This window comes from Carya illinoinensis, chromosome 15 (assembly GCF_018687715.1).
Source record: "Carya illinoinensis cultivar Pawnee chromosome 15, C.illinoinensisPawnee_v1, whole genome shotgun sequence".
Lineage (NCBI taxonomy): Eukaryota > Viridiplantae > Streptophyta > Magnoliopsida > Fagales > Juglandaceae > Carya > Carya illinoinensis.
Genome location: NC_056766.1, coordinates 13,530,359 through 13,554,566, shown reverse-complemented (window position 1 = coordinate 13,554,566; position 24,208 = coordinate 13,530,359). Strand labels below are relative to the sequence as shown.

Below are 24,208 nucleotides of genomic sequence, written 5' to 3'. Positions count from 1 at the left end.
GCCACACAAACTTGCAAACAGGAATCTTGCTGAACCTTCATTTTAGCTTCTTTAACCACAACAGGATCCAAGAAGTTGTGTGTGCTTCCTGAATCCACTAGAATTTCAACAACACAAGAACCAATAGATCCATGCAATCTCATAGCATTACCACCAAGGCAACCCGAGATGGCATTAACAGAAATTTCCACAGTATCAAGCTCTTCAGCAATTGGCTCCTCAGAAATAATAACCTCAGACTCCTCAACATCAAGTTGGTTTTCCATATCAGAATCAAGCTGAATGAAATAAACTTTCGGTTTCTTACACACATGGTTTGGATTCCATTTTTCCTCACAATGGGAACACAAGCCCTTTTTCCTTTTTTCATCAATATGAGAAGGATTTACCTTCTTGAAAGGCAACAAGTTTTTGTGGTCCTTAGAAACTGAGTCAGTAAGGCCAGTGTTATTACTTGGCCACTTATCAGCATAATGATTAGTAGGACGCCAAGATTTCCTAGAAGATAGGACATATTCCTCTTGTAATTTTGCCAACCCAAATGCAGCCCCCAAGTTTAATGGATTAAACATTTTAACAGGGATTCGAATGTCATCTTTTAATACACTTATGAAACAGCTCATCTTGTGCTTTTTAGACAGGCTTTTCAACCTATTAGTCAAAGCCTCGAATTGAAAAGTGTACAAAATCACAGAAGAAGTTTGTCTTAACCTAGTGAGAGCCTCCATAGGGTCATCAAAGGAGGATGGTCCAAATCTGGTTTGTAGAGCTACCACCAAGGTCTCCCAAGAATTAAATTGGCCTGATTCTATGCCATTTTGGTACCACACCAAAGCATCCCCCTCCATGTGGTGTGAAGCAACCATTAACTTCTGATGGAATGGAACCATAAAACAATCAAAGTATTGATTGGCCTTAAAGACCTAACCATCAGGTTCAGTTCCACTAAAACGTGGAAATTCTAATCGTACATTCCTCTGAACCCCAGTCCTTTCATCATGATTCCTGTTGTCATGATCTCTATCACGAGGTCCCTCCCTTTCTCTACGAGAAATTACATTCACAGTTTCAACCAAAGTTTTCAACACATCGGACATTTGATCTAACCTTTCTGCCAGGCCAGAAATGGCAATCTGGTGATGCTCTAATTGTTGTTGCACCACTTCATGCTGTTGACCTTTCAATGCTCCTCGTGTCCCTTCTGCCATTCGTCAGGATCGACCTCTAAGCTGATACCAATTGTTACGTTCTTCCTGCTCGAGAAATCACCAGAAGAAGACCTCTGTTGCAAGCTACAGAAATAGAACAGATTAACGTAGTAAACCTCACAATCTCACAAGGAAGGAACACACAATCAAAGAATCAAGTATTCACTATATTTCGTTGGTAGAGATTTTCGAGCAATCTCTAAGCTCCACAATTTCTCTCTGTGCCAATTACAAGAATTCAGATAAACCTTTTCACTCACAGAACAATCTTTTTATACTCACTTCCGATCCTAACAGAAACAACTAACAATTACAAGCAATTGAACCGACGTCGCTTTGCTTCCAGTCGACCCTTGCTAAGTCTTCATGCAACGTACCGTTTTATTAATGTTGCAACGCAGTGTATTGTAGCTTCAGAAACACTACTCCTTTAGGATCATATGCACCGTTTCATTCCGGCAGTTAAAGCCGTTAATTCCTTCTTCAACCTTCAATCATACACACCTTACATATATATAGGCCATGCACCTCCATATCCATAGTAGACAGAAGACGAGAGAATCAAGGTGAAGATGCAAGCCATAAAAGTTGTAATTGAAGGTTGAGTGAGGAATTAAAGAGTATATTTAATTGCCTTAATTAATGGCTAGCTGTGGGAAGAGGTTTTGGAGAGAGTCACAGCTTGCTCGATCAGTAGTTCAATTCTCATGTCAAAATCAAGCGGCCAATCTCTAAGTTCACTTCACGTACAGTCTCCAGTGAATTAGTGGGGATGTTGATCCTTTATCTTTTATTATGATCTATAAGCTAGCTATATTAAAAGTTTTTATTAGTCATGATAGTGCAGTTGCTAGAGAAGTACTGTTTTTTGCCCTCGATCTCAATTGCGGGCAACTTCGTCTTGTTGACACTAATGGTATTGTATGGTGAGGAATAGAAGACAAATATTTGAATAATTGTTAGTATAATTTTCAATATTGAATATGAGAAGTGATAATTTTTAGGAAACAGAGATAATAATACACGTATGAGCAATTGACACCCATTCATCTTAAATCTCTCTCTATATGTCTCTCGTTTCAATCAACAACTATTTTGGTGATGCTTGCTTTTCCAGTACCGCTGTGATGTAACTGGCTGACTTTAAGCAAAGATTAAAAACTCCATCTTTAATATTGTAATTATTAGGGTTTTGATCATCATGGATACGCAGCAGATTGTACGATGGATACAGTTTATTAAAAATTTGAAATGAATTAAAACTGCAACTTCAAGTGCTTTTCATTAAAGAAACAGAGATATCCATATCATGGCAAATCCAAAACTCTGTCAATCAATATTATATAGTGCGGATAAAAAATTGATCTTTGCACACATTCTGGCTTATATATTATACTAGTGGTAGAGCAATGTCTAAGGGACACTTGCCTAGTTGAGAGAAAAAGACAGGAGAACATGTATTGTAATGTACATGCTAAAATAAAATAAGCTAAACATATATTTGGTCCCCTGCTTAGGGATAAACTAAATACAAATAAATAAATTTGCAACAAGAACATAGGTGTTTGACACCAAATACCATTAACTTTGCATCAAACTAGAAATTAATACAAAAAATCACTAATCATAATTCCCTCAATACAAGAATTAGTACTAGATCCTGATACACAAAATAAAACCGTAATGCCCAATCAATTCTTATATTCCAATGAATGGTGTGCAATTTATATCATGCAGAAAGAATACCTCAGTCAAAAGGGACCTAATATCATTGAACACATCAATTTTTTGGAAATGATAATGGAGTTTCATTTTCACCCTAGAGAAGTCTCTTTCGCCCTTGGTCTCAATTGTGGGCAACAATAATTATTAAGTGAGTTTTAGAAATAATGAACATAATTAATATACTCCAAAATTAATAAAATGGAAAATGATTTATCAAAAGCATTAATGTATCTTCTAGATCATTGTATTGAGAACGCGCGTAATTGTTTGACAAATTTAACACGAGCTTATAATGCCTGCTGTGAAACATTCGGACAACATTTCATTTTCACAAACATTTCAATTTTCACAAGCATTTTCACAAACATTTCAATTGCAATCCCTGTTTTCACAAATGTCTCCATCATTCCATTTACATTCCCTTCCTTAGTACAATACATTGATTCATAGTAAGGATCATAACAATACATTTGCAACATAGCTCAGAAGAAAAGAAAAAATACCAGACAAACAAAAAAAAAAAAATTTGTAGAGATCGACCTCCCTAGTGCAGGAGAAGCTGATGTAATATATATATATATATAAATTTATCTTGAAGATTCCCTCGGAGATGGCCGAGAGGGGACCACGAACTGGTGGGGCCAAACTCATGGGGCTGGGGACGGCGAAACGGTGGGTCTAGAGCAAAGTTTTGAAATCCGTTCCAGAGACCATTCTGGCTGAGGTACTGGAATGGAATATTTCGGTACCGGTACGTTTCGGTTACCGTTTCGAGATTAATTATATATTATATATGAATATTTATATGTATATATAAACTAACAACTAATAAAATAAATACATATATATATATGTAAGTGTGTATCATGTATATGTGTATATATATAGAAGAATTGAAAATTTATAAAATAAATATATATTGAAAAAAATCATAAACTTGAGTTAAGATACAAAAATAAAGAAAACAAATTAAAGAATAGGTAAATTAATAAAAATAATAATACTTTAAAAATAGAGAATGAGGGGACATATTTAAAATTATAAAAAAATATCAATTATATAAATATATTTTATATTTTAGAATGAATTAAATACCATTTAGATTTAAAATTTATAAAAATATCATCTAAGTATAAGAAAATTATAAAAATTGTCTGAAACGGAATAGAGACCGAAACACTCAATTTCGGCCGAAATGGCTGAAATTTGACCGAAATGGCCGAAACAGGACCAGAATTTGAAGCGAAACGGAATAGGGTAGTAGAGTGTACCGGACACTACACCGGAACAGTAAATTCTGACCATTCGGCTGGAACGAAACGGAATTCAAAATATTGGTCTGGAGGGAAAAAAATAAAGAAGGAAAATGCTATGGTGATGCACGGGATAAGAAGGAAAAGGGATAAAGTAGAATACTGTTGCTTTGTGTTTTAAAATGAAAAAAATAGTTAAATGTGGAGGGCCACGTGGAGCGGGATATCAAAACGGGACATTAGAGCGGGGCTAATAGCATTTCCCATAAAAAAAAAAAAAAAACACACGTTACTCTTTTTACCATTCAAAGTAAGAGATTTTGGCTCGTGCACACACGTACATACGTATCTACCTATATATATGCCCTTTTATCCGAAACCTCTATCCACAACCAGAAAGGAATTATATATACTCTTTTATTATCACTCAACCTTTTATATGCCCTATATCATGGCCCGGCATGATCTTTGCTAGCTTCCTTCTCCTTCTCTTCTTTCTATTATGGAAGATAAGGAGAGCCCAACAAACTATACCTCAAAGCACACTTCCACCAGAAGCTGGTGGAGCATGTTCAAAACCTGCCCATATAACCTTGAGTAATATGGCAGACAACTATGGACCAATCTTCACCATTAGGTTGGGCATGCATAAAACCATAGTGGTCGGCAATTCAGAGATAGCCAAAGAGTGTTTTCCTACCAAAGACAAAGCCTTTGCCAATTGTCCAAAACATGTGATAGGAGAACTAATGGGCTATAACAATGCCGTACCTAGCTTGTTCCCTACAAGTCGCCATTGCGCTAAGTTTGAAGAATAACCACACTTGAATTCATTTCAAATCAATGGCTTGAGATATTCAAACACATAGGAGAGTTAGAGGTAAACATTATGATACACCCATATTCCGCTTAGGATCGGACATACATCTGAAGCGTTGAACATACAACACAAGGTTATCTGTCCTTGTTCATGACATACAAAGATGCATTAATATTCCTAACATACATATAGCATTATGCAAAACATTGGGCTTGCTTTAGAAATTGTTTGATATATTTAAAAACATGTCATCGAGGTTCAGCACGTAGAACGAGACTCGCGACCATGAGAGAGAGGAAGGAGTGAGATATTACAACTCGCCTCTCGTTTGAAGGCCCCATTTGCTTCTCAACATGTAAGACCAATTGATAAGCCGCTTCAATGTTGATGGGTTGCATGATTAGCATTTCTTTGCGCATCTCACTACATAAGCCCGTGGGGTAATGAGCGAGAGTTTGTTGCTTGTTTTCACAATCTTACTACAGACAGTCAGCTCATGGAAATAGTCCGTATACTAGTCAACAGTCAATGATCCTTGCCTCAGCTGTAGCATCTTTTTGAACATCATTTGTTTGAAGTCAATAGGCAAATATTTCTCCTTCAGTCACTTCTTCATTTCCTCTCTATTGGACACTGGTGCATGTCGAGTACGATGTAATTGTTCTTCAACACTACCCCACCAAGCTTGTGCATGCCCTTTTAATTTGATATGGACAAAACCAAATTTTCTATCCTCAGACACAGTGAACCAATCAAAATAATTCTCTATGGCCGTCAAACAATCTTTAAAAGCATTGGGGTCCAACTTTCCATAGAAATCTAGAACATCCACCTTCATCCTCTTAGTTAGTTCATCAAGTGGATGATGGTCAATGTCACGCCCATCTCCTCCCCTAGAAAATTCACGGTCGTTATGCCTCAAGCGAGCTCCACGATCACCCAATTCCCTGTCCCTCTACCTATATTCCTCATCCTCTTCTTCCTCTTCACTATCATTCACTACATCCTCCTGAAAAGGCCCATGCGCCCTTCTATTGTGAGGTCCAAACTCATCTCGAGTTCAAAGTTCTTCCATTGCATCCAACCTATGATTAATCTGCTCCAACACAGATGTGAGTTGGGTGATTTGTTCTTGCAAATGGGGTAGGTCAGTGTTTGGGTTTTGGTTAATTGACATATTGTAAGAATTACCACTGCGAGTCACCAGCATGAGACATGAATTCCTTAAGGAAATCTTGCTCTGATGCCAAATTCGGTGCAAATCCTCTAGAGCCAACCTCACATCGACTACCAAGAGGGAAGAAAACACACACACACACACACACACACAAGGAATGTCTTTGTAAATGGAATCTGCCACTTCCTTCCATTACCACGTCTTTAAAAGCATTTCATACAATGCTATAATTTAGGAACTAAACTAGTAAAGAATTACCAACTTAGCAACAGAATTTAAAAAAAAAAAATAGAAAAGAGTTTTAACAACTAGTTAAGTCTCCATCCTTCATGATTCAAGGAGTAATTTCCGCATTGGTGTCAACCTCCAAATTTGCATCACCAAGGCCACCTGAAAAAACCAGACATATATCTGCACTCCAAAAACAATGGCATGACAATAGGGAGATGTGTTAGTATATTCTGACACCAAATATCAAGCAGCAACACCGAGATAGGAAACTGAGATCGATATAAAGAAGTTGGGAGAATAACAACAATACCAAAGCGTGGAGAAGAAATAACAAGAAGAAAAGACATGATTCTGCTCAAGTGTTATTTTGTGAACAATACCTAAACTTACTGCCCACATAGTTGAATGATATCCATGTTCTTGTAAATATGGTTTCATCCGCAAAAAAATAAAAAAAAAAATAATGATAATAATAATAATAATAATAAAATAAAAAGGCACAACCAGTTTACTAAGTAAAGTACAAATGAACTTCTGACTATTAAAAATCTGTAGTGTTGACATTTTTAACGAGATGACCAAACGTATACCTTAGTTTCCTTCCCTACTAGCTCTTAGACCACTATATAGGTTTAAAAGGCTACATGACATTAGGGTGCTAAGATTTACGGTCAATAACAAATAATTTAGTTAGCCTCTTTTAAAAATTAGGAGGATACATATATATACTCATTTTCTAATAAATTTCACAACACTGATATTTGCTCTCTAAAAAACTATTTATGAAAGCTATTAACATGAGATTTTTAATTTTAATTTGTTTGAAACAAAACAGAAGAGAAACAAGAAAAATATCGTTGTGGAGGACGCTATGCGCTAATTTGTCCATTGATAATTAAAGGTCCACTTGGTAGGAACATATCTTAGGAACCGTGGTGGTGGAGGTATGGAGCCTACAGAATTTTTTGGCAGTTTCAAGGATGGAAGTGCAAGGCTTCCAATGTTTCAAAGGGGTGCCTTTCATTGATTTGGGTAGTGAGACTTTATACACCATTTTCTTCTACAACAAACAACTGACGTCAATAGTAGAGATACGGGTCAACTATTGCAAACCCATGTGAAGCTAGTGCTTTGACTGGCAGAGGCCAGTTGGCTTGTATTGGATGATGCACTGCAAGGGATGCTTTGAATGGTAGATGCCAGAGGTTGATAGTCAAGATTCGGCTGCCAATGGCTACGTTAGGGCTAGGGATTCGCTTGGTAATGGTCAGTTTAGGGTAGAGATTCGCATAGCTACTCTGGGATGGTTGTGTTTGAAAGAGGGAGGGAGAGAATGCTTTGCATGGGGGGAGAAGATGGATTAGATGTGACAACTTACCCCCCCTTCTTTTTAAAGTAATGATAAAGTAATGCTATAAACCATACTCTCATCATACTTTCATTCTATTAAGTAAGATGTTGCACGTTCGTCACTATTAGATGATAAAGAATCATGTAATAAACAATCATTTAATAGTAATAAACGTATCACATCTTACTTAATGGAATGAGAGTGAAATAGTAGTATTGGAGGGTCTTTTCGTGAATAGCTTAAAAAATTTATAAGATATGTCTGAGGTGAGAGGTGCTTTATTGAGTGGGCATTTGGACAATTTATGTAATCTCACGAATTAAAACCCTCTCTTATAATTTCTGTCTTGATCTTTGTTTAGTTATACAAATAAGACGAGATAAAATTATTTAATAACAACATAGCTATTTAACATATACTCAAATAATCATGCATATGCTGAAGAAGGAAGGCGTGGAGTGAGATGGACTTCAAGTGGGGTGGCTTTCATAGCTGTAAGTCCAAATTCCTCAGTCATGTCGATTGGTTCATCTTCTGGAACTGTCGTAATGTCGAAGGCATGCAAGAAGTTAGCAAGTGTGAGTTGTATAACTTGTAGTGCAAATGAGATTCCTGGACAAATTCTCCTTCCGCTACCAAATGGTATTAGCTCAAAATGTTGGCCCTTAAAGTCGATGTCTTTGTGAGTTGTAAGGAATCTTTCTGGGTGGAATTCAGCTGGATCTGACCACACTTGTGGATCTTTATGAATCTTTGATAGATTAACAAGAAGACGCGTGCCTGCTGGGATATGATAACCAGCCAAAGTGCAATCTTCAAGGGACTCGTGCGGTGCTGAAAGTGGCCCCGCGGGATATAAACGCATTGTTTCTTTGATGACAGCTTGAAGATAGACTAGCTTTTTCACATCTGATTCCATCACTAGCCTATCTCTACCAATCTGGAGTTCTAATTCTTGCTGGGCTTTCTTCAGAGCCTCTCGATTATTAAGAAGTAGAGAGAGCGCCCAAGTCATTGTCACCGTCGTTGTATCTGTACCCCCTAAGATCAGAGACTGCAAAAGTCCAAGCATGTATGTTTCTATTATTTATAAATTTATCATATTAAACTGAAATAGAACTTAGCAAAACTATTTCCCTGAAAAGTTAAAAAAAAAGAAAAGAAAGAAAGAGCAATGCCTTTAATAAATACTTGCAATTTCCTCTCATTTATGCGGTTTGTTTTGTTTTGTTTTTTTCCCTTCAAATTTTTTATGAGTGCTTGCTTCAAACCTGGGCTTATTTTGTGTTTAAAAAAGATACAGAAACCTTTTTCTTTTCAGTATCGAAATGATTTCTTTTTTGTGGAAGTGTATTAGTAATATTAGATACAGTTTTAGAGTATGCAAGTTTTGTGCATTAACTTTGAACGATAGTGGGGTCACCATTAAAAAGTGAGTCTTTTAATTTTGGACCAAGATTTATCCATTTTTTTTTCAAGATGAGTGCATGAAACTTTTATATCCTAGAATTGTACAAAGCATTTCCCCTTTGGTAGACCACTAGCATATATTTTTGGGTGGACTTTAGGAATAAGACATGTTTCCAACATGCTAGCGCAAGTTGGGAAATCTACCATTTTCATTTTGCAAATAGGAACCAATAGATTCATTGAAAATTTGGAGAGGTTACCCCTTGTAGTTACCATAACAAGAGAGCTGGATTCTTTTTGAAGATGTGAAAAAATTTCCTAATTGTATGTTAAACTCCAGTGGATAATTAGAAGAAGAGAACAAAAAGAAACTTTTGATCAGTCTACTTCACAAATCAAGGATGATCTTTATATTCAATAAAAATAAAGCAAAGCAATCTAATTAGTACCCTACATTAGCTTAAATAGGGTTATCTAAAGCATACCAGACAAGTAGCTTTGGTAATTGTATCAGCATCATAGCTAGAAATCTCTTCACTGTCAAGGACAATAGACAACATCACATCCATAAAGTCTTCATGCCCCTTTTTTACCTCTGCAGAAATTCTTCTTTGCTTGTGTTCTTCGAGCCATCCTTCAAGCTTATGATCTAATGCTTTTGCAGTTTCCTTCATTGCCTTCTCGTACCCACCCAAGTCCAACCACCTTAGATACGGAAGCACATCTGACGCTACAAATGTCCCAGTCAATACAAAGAAATCTCTGATTGCCTCTCGACATTGATCATTTTCTTTATTCTCATCCTTGGTTGCAGCCCAAGAAAATCGCTTCTTTATAACCATCATAAACACAACGTTTAGGGTTACATAGCCGAACCATCTTCTCATCTCCACTAATGCGTTGTTGTTCTTGACCGACAACTCGTAAATCTCTTTTATGGCTATGTTTACCTCTGACTCTCGCATGTGTTTGAACATCTCAAGACGGTGATTTGAGAGAACCTCAAGAGTGACTATTCTTCGAACATGGCGCCAATAGGAACCGTATGGGCCGAAACCGAACATGGCATAGTTGTAACCCATGATTTCTACCGCCAATGCTTTTGTACGGTTGGCAAAGGCTTTGTCATTTGTAGTGAAACACTCTTTAGCTATCTTTGAACTGCTTACAACTATAGCTCTGTGCATGCCCAAGTTGATACTGAAGATTGGTCCGTTCTTGTCAGCCATGTCACCTAGGGTTATATGGGGTGGTTGCATCCCTCCTAATAAGTGGAGGTGGCCGATTACAGGCCATGCACCACCTGCTTTTGGTGGAAGTATCTTTCGAGGGGTAGTTTTTTGGGTTCTCCATATCCCAAACAGAAATAAGAAGAAGAGAAATAGGACAAATATGCTAGCCATAAAAGGAATGGACAGAACCCAAAGAGTTTAGTTGTCTGGGTTGTCGATGGGGGTTTTATAGAGATAAGAGCATACTTCTTTTTGAGTCCTTTGTGTGGTTCAAGGTCGATAAACAGTTCGCTTCTGAAGCAAAAATCCTATAAAGTTCCAGATCATGTTTGCTTGGTAGCCAATGATCTAGATATTTTTCTGTACACGTTTGATCGTTATCCAAAATTGACTAACATGAATTAGTAATAAAATAATTCAAAAAGAAAACTTTTTCAGACTATTTAATTATATATCTTCAAATTAAATGTTTAGAATTTGCCACATCATGATCATTAATTATTCTGCGGACTTAATATTTACCACTTCATCGAATATATTTTCTGTAGTGTAAAAATTAATTAAAAAATTACTATTGAAATTTAGGGTTTCGACAATCGAGCGAGTTCAGGCTTTTAACTAGTACAGAAATGCTAAAGTCACACGTACGTGATGGATTCTAATTGTGAATTCTGATTGTATGTGTGTGTGTGTTTTTTTTTTTTTTTACTTAGTGGTTAAAAATATAATTTGTAATAAAATTGTGAATTTTTTAAAATATTTAAAACCATTAAAACAAATACATGATTTTTTATTTATTTATTTTGGTGCATTTTCAGGATCCCAGTCCATGTGTCGCTTAACTAAGTGATTAAAAAAATAATTTTTAATAAAATTGTGAATTTTTTTTAAATATTTAAAACCATTAAAACAAATACATGACTTTTTTTTTTTTTTGTGCATTGTCAGGATCCAGTCCATGTGTGGCTGTAGGGCCACCCTATCAAATAATGGAACAAACTTTAGAAATAATTATCGCTTTGCATCCGTTGTTTTAATTGACAACAAATAACTGGCTTGTTGGGACGTTGGCTTGTTGGGAAGTTCTCGTCCATATCAAAAATAGTTATTGCTTTGTGTTTGTTCTTCTTGAGTCCTTTGTGTCTTTGGGAAATGATTACCTGATTTCTTTCTTAATTACATTTTGGGTCTGTTTCTGGAGGCTTTAAGAGAATAATAATGTTAGTAATTTCTTTCTCAATTACATTTTGGGTCTATTTCTTCATGATTACATAGGCGATATTGCACTGCACCACCATCTTCTGGTGGACTCTGTGTACTTTGAAGAGCTGCTTAATTTGTGGGATCTCCTCCATATCCATGGTAGAAAGAAGACAGAGAGAAACAAGGTGAAGATGCAAGTCATAAAAGTTGTAATATATTAAAGATTGAGTGAGGAATTAAAGAGCATATATAATTGCTTTAATTAATGGCTGCCGAAAGAGTGGTTTTGGGGAGAGTCACTTGCTCGATCAGTAGATCATATGTCAAAATCAAGTGGCCTATCTCCAAGTTGATCCTTTATCTTTTATTATTTATAAGCTAGCTATATCAAAAAGTCTTTATTAGTCATGATAGTGGAGTTTCATTTTCACCCTAGAGAAGTCTTTTTCGCCCTTGATCTCAATTGTGGGCGACTTCGTCTTGTTGAGACTAATGGTATTGTTCTAGCTCTATAACTTTTAGTAGTTTGTATGATAAGGAATAGAAAATTTTATGGTTTGTTTTATCATCTTTTTGACCTTTTTTTTTTAAGGATAAGTGAATTAAAGATTTCACTCATAATTCATAACTGATATTATATTAATATATATATATATATATTTATATATAAAAGTTGGCCTATTAGATAGACACATAATGTGGTTCTATAAATTTTAACGAGCATTTGACGTCGTTCAAAGAAACCACACAAGAAATTAATACTAAAAATTATAGCATGCATGTCCTATAATTATTTATCTTTCTCACTTGGGACTATCAAATTTGAATACAATTTTAGTCTTGACCCATAATCTCATTCGCCAATTAGAACGGGGCATTTAATTAAGAGTAGATGGTAGACAAATATTTGGATAATTGATAGAATAAAACCATGTCAAATAGACTTTCAATATATTGGCGTGTCAAAAGTTCAATATGTCATTATATTGAATATGAGAAGTGATAATTTTCAAGAAACAGAGACAAGAATACACAAATGAGCAATTGACACCCATCATCTTAAATCTCTTTGTGTGTCTTCCATTTCAATCAACGATGAAGAATCCTCAGCTATATTTTTAGTGATGCATGATATTGTAATTATTAGGATTTTGATCATCATGGAAATGCTACAAGTTGTATGACACAGATAGTTTATTATAAATTCCAAATGAATAAATATTGCAACTTCAAGTGCTTTTCATTAATGAAACAAAGATATCCATATTATGGCCAATCCAAAACTCTATCAATCCATATTACAATGTGTAGATAAAAAACTGATATTTGCATACGTTCTGGTTTACATATATTATATGAAAAATGTTGGAGACAATCGGCCCATGTAAACGGTGCCTGTGTAAAAGAAATGGCACATTTTGGGATTGGATGAAACGGCGCTTTTTGGCTCTTATTCTCTCTCCCTCATCTTCCCTATTCTCTTGAAACTCGTCTTTCCAACTCCCCTTCCCCATTCTTCCCCACCTCCTTCTCGCCCCCATCTGTCGAGGTCCCTACACCCACACACATAACGGTCTCTGACTTTGGGTCAAGTGCCACCATAGCCGGTCACTCTCATTGATTACTGCACTATCTTCAACGAGCTCGAGCCTTGCCACTAGGAGATCCTTCCTGTGAGTGCTTCTGATGCACCCCAGTTTCGCATGGTGTTCTAAGAGAGACATAGAGACAGACTCCAAACTAAAATTGAGAGAGACCCTTTTGATGGAAGGTCTTCCCGGCACTATGTGATTATTCTTTTGGTTCTGAGTTGGGTGAGAAAATGGAATGGATTTCATATGAAGAATGTTTTATTTCTATTACTTTTCTATAACTCTCCCTAGGTGGGATTGTAGTGACAATAATATGTTTCATTGTTTTCAAACATTTGTCTCATATAATTTGAACTTTTGTTGGGCTACCATGTTTGAGATGATCTTCTTTCGGGCGTTAGGTGTCAAAATAAAAAATAAAAAAATAAAGCAACACTACATGGGTTCTAAATTGAAAAGCAGAATTGAGATACCAAAACCAAAAATATAGAAATTGAGAAGAAAAACCAGATGGAAGATGAAAGAGAATGGATGAAATGAAGAAAGAAGAAAGATGGAAAAGTAAAATCCAAATACCCTTGCTTCTTTTTTTTTTTAATGTAACGGATGAAGTGGCATGCCAACTGCTCACCATTTGTGCAGGCCGACTGCCCCTAGAAGAACTTGATGAAAATATTGTCCAACTATCCTTGAACTATAAATGTATGAAAATTGAGCTAAAAATTCAATGAATGTGACAAAAGAAACTCGTCCTCTTGTCTTTAGAAAATTTTGACTTTCTTTAGATTTTTTTTCACTTGTGGATGAGATAAGATAAGATATGATATAAATAAAGCTTTTAACATTGTTATTTTATCATTACTTGCACTGAAAAAAATTTAATTTTTGGATGAAAGTTTTTTGAGATGAATTGAAATCTGTCTATAAAAGTTACTTTTAGGTACAAATTGATTGTTCATTTTAGAATGTCCCAACAGTGTGAGGGTCCTACCAGTGCAAGGGGACAAACCACGAATGGGGTTGAGTGGAAAGAAAGACGAGGGACGCTCCATTGATTTGGTGAAGAAAATAGTTGTGGGGGGTGCAAAGTGCAACTAGTCCAATATGTGGGAGAGCAAGCACATTGTAGAACACTTGGCATATACATCTCAGTGCGAGGTGGAGATGTGCATCTCAGCTTATGGTTGGCAAACTAGAAAAGTCACCTACTGTAAAGGCGACAATGAAGAGCTGAAGAGACCGGTGGCTCAAATTAGATTAGAGCTAATTGCCCAAGGCAAGCAACAGTCTAGGAAAGACTGGAGTAGATATGGGAGCTTTCTGAAACAAAATAGAAAATGGTCAAAAGAGTAGTAGTGTTATAAGTAGAAGCCCACACTTCACCTGAAGGATCACATCTAGAATGGGTCTGTTGAACGGGTTATGAGTAGGAAAGTCATATCATTTGAACCGAGAGATATGACCCGACACCAAGTCGAAGACCCCCATTCAAGAATAGACTAAGGAGTTGGCAAGCAGTAGGGAAGTACAAACCATGTCTTGGTTGTCTATCTCTATCATCTTGCAATATCATAGATAAGGCTAAAGGACACTTATCCAAGCATAATTGGAGTCAGAAGTATATTAGAAAGATGTTTGATAGTCTCACTCTATAAAAGGGATTTGGACATAAGACAAAATTTCAATTTTGAGATCCTAATCACCTGAGACCTTGAGGAGTCACAAAAACTACATAAAATGGAGTCCATTGAACAAGAATCGAAGGCAGCTTCTATTTCATTAGACAAACATACAACTTGCATCAAAGAAAAATGGAAATTGAGTGGAATGGGCACATAACAATAATCTGTAGCATCCTTTTATCCTCTAGCAGAATTGTATAGGAAATGTACCTTTGTTGTAAATAATGTTTCATGTCCCTTTGTACAAAAGTAGCAATGTTGTCTTCTTCTTTCTTTTGGTTGTTTTCTCTTTGTATAAAGGTTAGAAATCTATAATGAATAGGATGAGAAACAAGAATATTTTTCCTCAAACCTTATCACTGTGTTCTCCCTATCAATGCTTTATTTATTCCTTTATCACTAATGTTTTATTCATTTTTCCAACATGGTATTAGAGCCATAGGTTTAGTGACCTATGGTCTCTTTTCTTGCTGTCACCATATCCTTTCTTTTTTTTTCAAAAAAACTTCATAGTCCTCTTCCAGTATCATTTAGAATAAACCCTCAATGGCTGAGTCTAGTGTTTCTTCTCCTTCTCAAAACTTCTCTCCTTCTGAGGATCCTAACAGCCCATTTTATCTGCACCACAGTGACAATGCCAACACTGTGGTGGTCACACCACATTTGATAGGTTCTAATTACCCCTCTTAGCATCAATCCTTTACTCTAGCCTTTTCAATCAAAAACAAAATTTGATTCCATGATGGAACCATTGAGACACCTAACCTTGCTAGTCGTCTTTATGTTCCTTGGCTATGGTGCAACAACATGATCATCTCTTGGATTCTCAACTCTGTATCAAAGGAAATTGCATCTAATGTCTTGTATATCAGTTCAACCAAAGTAGTATGGGAAAAGCTTAAGGCACATTTCTCACAACCTTATAATGTTCACATCTATCAGCTTCAGCAGCAAATTGGATCAATAGTGTAGGGAACTTAGTCTGTAAGTGAATATTTTACCCAACTTAATTTTGTTTTGGAAGAGCTTCACAACTATAGGCCTCTTCCTCATTGCTCTTGTGGACTTTGCACTTGGAAAACCTTAAAAACCCTTGGTGAGACTTAGCAAATAGATTATATATTCAAGTTTCTAATGGGCCTAAACGACACTTTTGATAGTATCAGAGGACAAATTATTCTTATGAGTTGATGGACACCAAGATGGACCTAGTCTTAAAGATCATTTGCAAGTTCCAGATGGGTTAATTACAAGGATTGGTGCAATCCACTTAGAAGGAAACTAGCAAGAGCCCAACACTCAAGATGGGTTTGAGAGAAGGAGATCCAGCTTTTATCCATGTGATTCAAGTTATGGTAGACGTAACTCAGGATTACTTATTTGGACTTAATATTATGTTTATTATTTTTGTTGAACTAGCATTTTGGGAAGGCCTTATATTTTTGGCCAAGGGCTTATTTTGCAAGTTATTATTTAGGAACTAGGGTTTTATGCTTTTGAATCAAAGGGGGGAACCGGCCATAGATTGTCAAGGGGGCATAATTTGGCCAAGGGTAATTTTGCGAAAAAGGGACTTAATTTTCAGCAAGGATTTTGTGAGGGTTTGGTTTAAATACTTCTTGTTGCCTCGTTTTAAAAATTTTATGAAATTTGACAAATTTTATTCATTGTGAGATGAGTCCTCTTGTTCTTGATTGAACTTTTGAACTTATCAAACGTAAATCACAACCTTTGCGACGTTCCTCCTTTGTAATCTGGGTTCTTGAGACAGGTTTTTCAACAAATCTAGATTTTAATAAAATCTAAGTTTTTGAAATGAGTTCCTAAATGGGTTTAGATTCTTCCATCCATTGACTTGATTTTGTCTTTCTTGGGTGAATTTCAAATTGATTGTGGGTTCAAGGGATTCCAATTCCCGAGAGTTCATATCATTTGATATTCGGAGCTCGGTTTCTAATCAGGTTTGATTCTTTTGCATTACTTATAAAATAAAAAAAAAAAAAAAAAAAAAAAGAGGGGCTGTTGAAATTCTATATTTTTCCTTCTAGGAATGGCTGAATTACTCCTAATCCTAGGGTTTTTTGTGTTGGCTGGAATTCCATCTTGTTAGGGTTGCCGAAAATTTCATCATTTAGGGTTTCATTGATTCCCTTCTATTTCCTTATCAATTTTTATATGTTTGAATTCAATTGATTTTTTGTCACATCTGAATATTGTTGTTTGTGATTGAATTAGTATAAAAAGAAAAGAAAAGAAATTAAACAAAAAGAAATGAAATGAAATGAAAAAAAAAAAGGAAAATCGAAAAAAAAAAAGAGTATAGAAAATGTTTTTGTTTTGGTTTGAGCATTATCTACAAAGGGGCTGAATACATTACTGTAAATGGTATCTTGTTTTGTATTTACTCTTTTCCTTGTATAATTTTCTTGATTCTCATGTCATTTTATTCCTTCTGTATTTCTCTTGTTTTTGTTTTCTTAAACCTAATTACTAGTTAAAATAAAACAAAGTTATATTATCTTGATTGAGTTCAATTAGTTCTTAAAGAACTTGAGTGGGAAAACTCTTAAGATAAAAGGCAAAAGAGTGTGAGATTATTATCGGGAAAAAGCCAATTAAAAGTAAAACACGAGTGGAGTGTCATTATTAAAGTGCAAATATGTAAGGAAACATGTGCGGTCTTTTTTCCACTGACATTCTTTTTTGTACAGCGTATATGATATCTCATAAAAGTGACTCATCACTAAAGGGGATGGTAGATAACTCTATCTTTGTGTTGCAAGCCATGCAACAATAGTTTGAGAGGTTGAACATGGTGTTGGGGGAAGTGAGGGATAGGTTGGATCAACAAGATGATGTAATTAGAAATTTGCATGGTGGGAGAGATAGGAGGAGACGTGAGCCTAGAAGAGAACATGAGTATGAAGATGAAGGAGATGGTGAGGATGAGGAAGACTTAACATCTAAATATGGGATGGGTAGGCATAGAGGAGTTAGGTGTGAAAGAAGACTTAGGGGAAAGATAGGGGGTCGAGATGGAGTAGATAGGACCCTTGGGAGCATCAAAATGAAAATACCATCTTTCCAAAGTAGAACTGAACTTGAAGTTTATTTAGAGTGGAAGAAGAAGATAGAATTGATTTCTGATTCATAATTATTCAAATGAGAAGAAAGTAAAGTTGACAGTAATTGAGTTCATTGATTATGCTATTATTTGGTGGGATCAATTAGTGACCAATGGGAGGAGGAATTATGAGAGGCCTGTAGAGACATGGGGATAGTTGAAAGCTCTCATGAGATGGAGATTTGTACCTAGCCACTACTATAGGGAACTCTACCAGAAATTACAAAATCTCACGCAAGGGTCTAGGAATGTGGAGGATTTTCATAAGGAGATGGAGGTGGCTATAATATGGGTTAATGTAGAGGAGGATCGGGAGGCCACTATGGCTAGATTTTTGTGCGGTTTGAATAGAGAGATAGTCAATGTTGTTGAATTGCATCATTATGTAGAAATAGAGGACATGGTGCACATGGCTATGAAGGTGGAGAGGCAATTAAAGAGGAAATGGTTAGCAAGGTACACCTCAGTTTCTAGCACTTATTGGAAACCAAAGTGGGAGAAAAATGATCAAGCTATAACAAAGGGAAAGGCTGAACCACCTAAGGAAAAGATGAGGGAACTAGCAACAAACCCAAGGTAAAATCCCTACCTTCTAGAGATAGAGATATTAAATGCTTTAAGTGTTTGGGTTCAGGGAACATCGCTTCCCAATGTCCAAAAAAGTGAGTGATGATTATGTGTGACAATGAGGAGGTGATGACTGAGAGTGAGGATGATAGTGATGAGATGCCCGAGTTGGTTGATGATAGTGATGAGGATGGGGTGGAATTTCCCATGACAAGTGAGTCTCTTATTGCTAGGTGTGCTTTCAATACAAATTAAGATGGATGATGCAAAGCAATAGAGGGAGAATATTTTCAATAATAGATGTCACATCAACAATAAGGTATGTAGTATGATCATTGATGGGGGGAGTTGTACTAATGTTTATGGCACTACTTTAGTTTAGAAATTGAATTTACCTACCTTAAAATACTCTTGACCATATAAGTTGCAGTGGTTGAATGATTGTGGGGAGGTTAGGGTGGATAAGTGTTAGTTACTTTTTCTATTGAGAAGTATCAAAATGAGGTACTTTATGACATTGTGCCTATGCATGCTAACCATATCTTGTTGGAAAGGCTGTGGCAGTATGATAGGAGGGTGACATATGATGGATTCAAGAATATGTACAGTTTTGTAAAGGAGGGCAAAACAATCAAGATTGCTAATTTAACTCCAAGACAGGTCTCTGAAGACCAGCTGAAACTGAAAAATGAGGTTGTTCAAAAAAGAAAGAGTGAAAATGAGAATGCTAAAATAGAAAGAGTGAAAAGAAAATGGAGAGGTGGCTGATGTGACGCCCCCAAATCCCCACGCCCGAACACGGGGAAATTGAGACGTCCGGATGGTGACAACCCGGGTCACCATCCCATCGACGGGTGCCGAGTGTGTGCAAGGCGACATATGTGTACAGAGAAACATGCAGCGGATAACGAAAGTCGTAACTAAGTACCAAAATTTTTCTTAACATAATACAAGCTGTTTAAAACATACATAGATAAAATATTACAAAACACAAATACAGTTTTGACAAATATAAAACACCACATCAGCAGCCCGGCGGAGCCGCATCCTCGGGCTCAGCCTCCTCCTCTTCGTCCTCTAACTCTGCACCAAAGGCTACGGAACCAAAAATGGTACCGCAGGTAAGTAAAACCCAAACACTACCAGATAAAAACACATAAAACTCAAACAAGATGCATGATACATTCCCAATGCACAAAGCCCATAAAACACAAGTTTTCCACACACGCCAAAAACCCATTTGGCCCAAAAACACATCCTTTCCGAAAAACACGCCAAAAGTCACATTTGGCCGCCAAAAGTCCATTTGGCCCAATATCTCGCCAGAAGTCCATCCGACTCAATATCTCGCCAGAAGTCCATTTGGCCCACGCCAAAAGTCCCATTTGGCCTCACAAACCATTATCCAATTTTAACCGCGTGCACCATGAACTCCCCTAGGGGTCATCCGCACACCCTGGCTCCAGTGCCACACCGCAGAGTACCATCGCGCGTGTGACACCTAACAAGCGATGCCCAGTTCTGTGCCCCGCGCGTGCGTAGCCAAGCATCCTCTAGCCCTCGCCAGCGAAGGGCCACGGAGTCGGTGAGTAGGGCGATGCCCGGTTCCGCGCCCGGCGCGTTCGTAGCCAAGCATCCCCTAGCCCCACTCCCGTCATCGCTCTCGACAACTCAGGGGACATCACTCAGTTTATTCCACTCCCGAGTGACCAGAGGAGCTCCACCGAGATAATAACCCATCCCGGCTTGGGCTCGTGATACACACGCACCCGTAAAACCACTCACGCCAATACACAGGCTTTTCACACAATTCCACAAACACACGTGCATGCACCATGCAATGCCATAACAATGCATAATAAAGTAAACCAACAATCATAAATCAAATAAACAGGCAACTCCGTCCTCCATCCATCCGACCCCCGAAACTCCTCGGACTCAGTTCGGAATCAACAACCAACAACAGTAAATAATTGAATGAGCAATATATATTAAAATCTGAAAATAGGGTTTGGAAAATACTTACAGCGCTATATGGCAATTTTAGAAAACAAGCGGCATTGCAAACGGCGGAAAAACAGCAACGTCACAGTGAAAATTCACTGTGGCCGTGGGTTTGAAAAACTCACTTTTGAACGGGGACAAACTAGGACACGAGATTGATAGGGAATGGTCTAGGGATGGTTGTGAAGCTATTGGAAGTGGTGGTTGGCCGTGGGTGGCGGCGGAATCGCCGGAAATGGCCGGATTACCCAAAACGGAAAGCTAGCTTGTAGGAGCTGTTCCGGTGGTCGTTGGAGGCCGGAAATGGGTGGGTTAGGATGGCAAGGGACCGGTGATGAAGTGGTGAAGAAATGGTGGCCGGAGGTGGAGCGACGGCGGCGGATCGGAGCGAAAACCGTGCGGCTTTGTTGGGCTTTTTCCGGCCAAATGGCCGGCCGGTTGGGGGTGAGCTTGGGTGGGGTGGTGCGCCGGAGGGAGGGGAAGAGAATGGAACCGGTGGGGGGTCAAACGGTGGCCGGACGGTGGCAGTCTGGGCTGTTGAAGGGACGTCCGGCGTGAGGGAGAGGGAGGAGAGAGAGAGAGCTCGGGGGGGGGACCGATCGGGGAGAGAGAAGAGAGAAAAAAGAAAAAGAAAAAAAGAAAAAGAAAGGAAAAAGAAAAGAAGGGAAAAAAGAAAAAGGAGAAAGAGAAAAAGGAAAAAGATATAAAAAGAAATGAGGTCCAATCCTCATTCCGGGAAACGAAACTAAACCGCCAAAAAGATTAAAAACCACAAAACAACTTAAAGAAATAAAACACAACCTCAAATAAATTAAATTAAATTAAAAACCAATTTTAAAACGCAAATAAATTAAAATAATAAACTAATATATTAATTAAAATAAAAACAATTATTTCAGCGAAAATACACTCAAAAGCGGGTCATCACAGCTGAGAGTAAAGGAAAAAGAGTATAGCCATGAGAGAAAAGAAAGAGAGCCTATAGAGAGAAAGGAAAAGACAAAAGTGAGTTTCTATGCAAAAGAAAGTGAGATTAAGAAGGCTTTCTTAGCAGATTGCCCTATGATTTTTCTTATCTATAAAGAGTCTTATCTTAATCTTGATAAAACTAACCAGTCTCTTCCTAATTTGGCTGTTACTTTGTTGTAGAAATTTGAGGATGTATTCGTAGAGGAGAAGTTGAATGAGTTGCCACCCATTAGTGGCATTGAGCACCAGATTGATTTTGTGCCCAGAGCTGCTATTCCAAACCAACTAGCTAATAGGAGTAATCCAGAGGAGACAAAGGAGTTCTAGAGGCAAGTTGAGGATTTGATAAGCCAGGGGTATGTGAGGGAGAGCATGAACCCATGTGCAATACCTATGCTACTAGTGCCAAAGAACGATGGGACGTGAAGGATGCGTGTTGATTGCAAGACGGTCAACAATATTGCTGTAAAGTATCACCATCTCATTCCTAGATTAGATGATATGCTTGATGAATTGCATGACTCATGTATTTTCAGCAAAATTGATCTTAAAAGTGAGTACCATCAAATTAGAATGAAAGAGGGTGATGAATGGAAAACTTCTTTTAAGACTAAGTATGAGCTTTATGAATGGTTGGTTATTCCATTTGGATGTACAAATGTACCTAGTACTTTCATGAGATTAATAAACCATATCCTTAGTGTGTTCATAGGCAAGTTTGTGGTTGTGTACTTTGATGACATCCTAGTATACAACAAGGACTTAAATGAACATAGTGAGTATTTGAGATATGTGTTTGATGTGTTGAGATGTGAAAAGTTATATGCTAATTTTAAAAAATGTATCTTTTGTATGGAAAAATTTATTTTTCTTGGTTATGTTCTTGGTACAAAAGGTATTGAGATGAATGAAGAGAAATTTAAGGTCATCAAGGATTGGTCAACGCCTAAGAGCATCACTGAGGTAAGAAGCTTTCATGGCTTAGCTAGCTTTTATCGACATTTTGTTAAAGACTTTAGCACCATTGCTACACCACTTACTGAAGTAATTAAAAAGAAGTTGGGTTTCATTGGGGGGCTGATCAAGAGAATGCTTTTACTACTATTAAGGAAAGGTTGTGCTCTGCACCTGTGTTAGCATTACTTGACTTTAACAAAACTTTTGAGATTGAATGTGATGCCTCAGGAATAGGGATTGAAGGCATTTTGATGTAGGATAAGCAGCCCATAACCTTCTTCAATGAGAAGCTAAGTGGAGCATCCTTGAAATACCCTACTTTATGCTCTTGTTCGTGCTTTAGAGAGGTGACAGCACTACCTATGGCCTAGGGAATTTGTGATCCACACTGATCATGAGTCATTGAAGCATCTCAAGGGTCAAGGTAAGTTGAATAAGAGGCATGCTAGATGGATGGAATACATTGAGAACTTTCCATACGTCGTTGGTTACAAGCAAGGTAAGGAGAACTTTGTTGCTGATGCATTATCCTGGTGGTATGTCCTTCTTATATGAAAGAAATGTATGCTAATGACACTTATTTTTCTGATGTGTATAAGACATGTGATAAGGCGGCATTTGGTAAGTTTTACAAGCATGATAATTACTTGTTTAAAGAAAGCAAACTGTGTGTGCCTAGTTGTTCTATGCATGAGTTATTGGTGCATAAGGCACATGGTTGGGGATTAATGGGACACTTCGGTGTCAAAAAAACCTTAGACATTTTGCATGAACATTTCTTTTGGTTTAAGATGAAAAGAGATGTCAATCGCATTTGTGGCAGGTGCATTACATGTAGAAATGTCAAATCTAAGGTTTTGCCGCATGGGTTGTATACACCCTTACCCGTTCCTAGTGAGTCATGGGTAGACATATCTATGGACTTTGTTTTGGGGCTGCCTAGGAAAAAAATGGGTAGAGATTCTATTTTTGTGGTTGTAGAGAAGTTTAGCAAAATGACACATTTCATTCCATGTCATAAAACTGTTGATGCCACAAAACATAGCTGACTTGTTTTTTAGGGAGATAGTGTGACTTCATGGCATGCCTAGGAGTATTGATTCTAATAGGGATGCTAAATTCCTTAATTACTTTTGGAAGGTTTTGTGGGAAAAATTGGGTACCATCCTTTTATTTTTCACTACTTGTCATCTATAGACTGATGGCCAGACTAAAGTAGTTCATAGGATCTTAACTTAGCTTTTACGCACTGTTGTTCAAAAGAATTTAAAAACTTGGGAGGATTGTTTGCTATTTGTAGAGTTTGCATATAATAGGACCATGCATACTACTACTTCATACTTTCATTTTGAAATTGTTTTTGGATTTAATCCACTTACTCCTTTAGATTTGATGCCTTTACCTTTTTATGGTAGGAGTAGCTTGAATGGACAAAAGAAGATGGAGTTAGTAAAGTCACTTCATGAGAGGGTGTGGCTTCAAATTGTCCAAAATAATGAAATGGTTGCTTCCCAAGCCAATAAAGGGCGAAAGTGCATCATCTTTGATTAGGAGATTGGGTTTGGGTTTACATTCGCAAAGAAAGATTCTCAACCCATAGAAGGACTAAGTTGCATCCTCGAGAAGATGGACCATTCCAAATTACTGAAAAAATTAATGATAATGCATATAAAGTGGATCTTCCAGGTGAGTACAATGTATCT

At 37.2% G+C, this 24,208-nt stretch overlaps 1 protein-coding gene across 1 annotated transcript; it reads right to left on the bottom strand.

Moving 5' to 3' along the window:
* Positions 1-8,072: 8,072 nt before the first annotated feature.
* LOC122297651 (cytochrome P450 CYP82D47-like) lies at positions 8,073-10,691 on the bottom strand. The gene is made up of 2 exons (XM_043107769.1): positions 9,661-10,691; positions 8,073-8,819 (listed from the first exon to the last, which is right to left on the bottom strand). The coding sequence occupies exons 1-2, from the start codon at positions 10,576-10,578 to the stop codon at positions 8,193-8,195; spliced, it is 1,545 nt and encodes a 514-aa protein (XP_042963703.1). The 5' UTR covers positions 10,579-10,691; the 3' UTR covers positions 8,073-8,192.
* Between the last annotated feature and the right edge of the window lie 13,517 nt (positions 10,692-24,208).

Coding starts and splice junctions, on each gene's coding strand:
- LOC122297651 (XM_043107769.1), bottom strand. CDS start 10,578: ATGGCTAGCATATTTGTCCTATTTCTCTTCTTCTTATTTCTGTTTGGG. Junction 8,820..9,660: donor TTACCAAAGCTACTTGTCTG/GTATGCTTTAGA, acceptor GGACTTTTGCAG/TCTCTGATCTTAGGGGGTAC.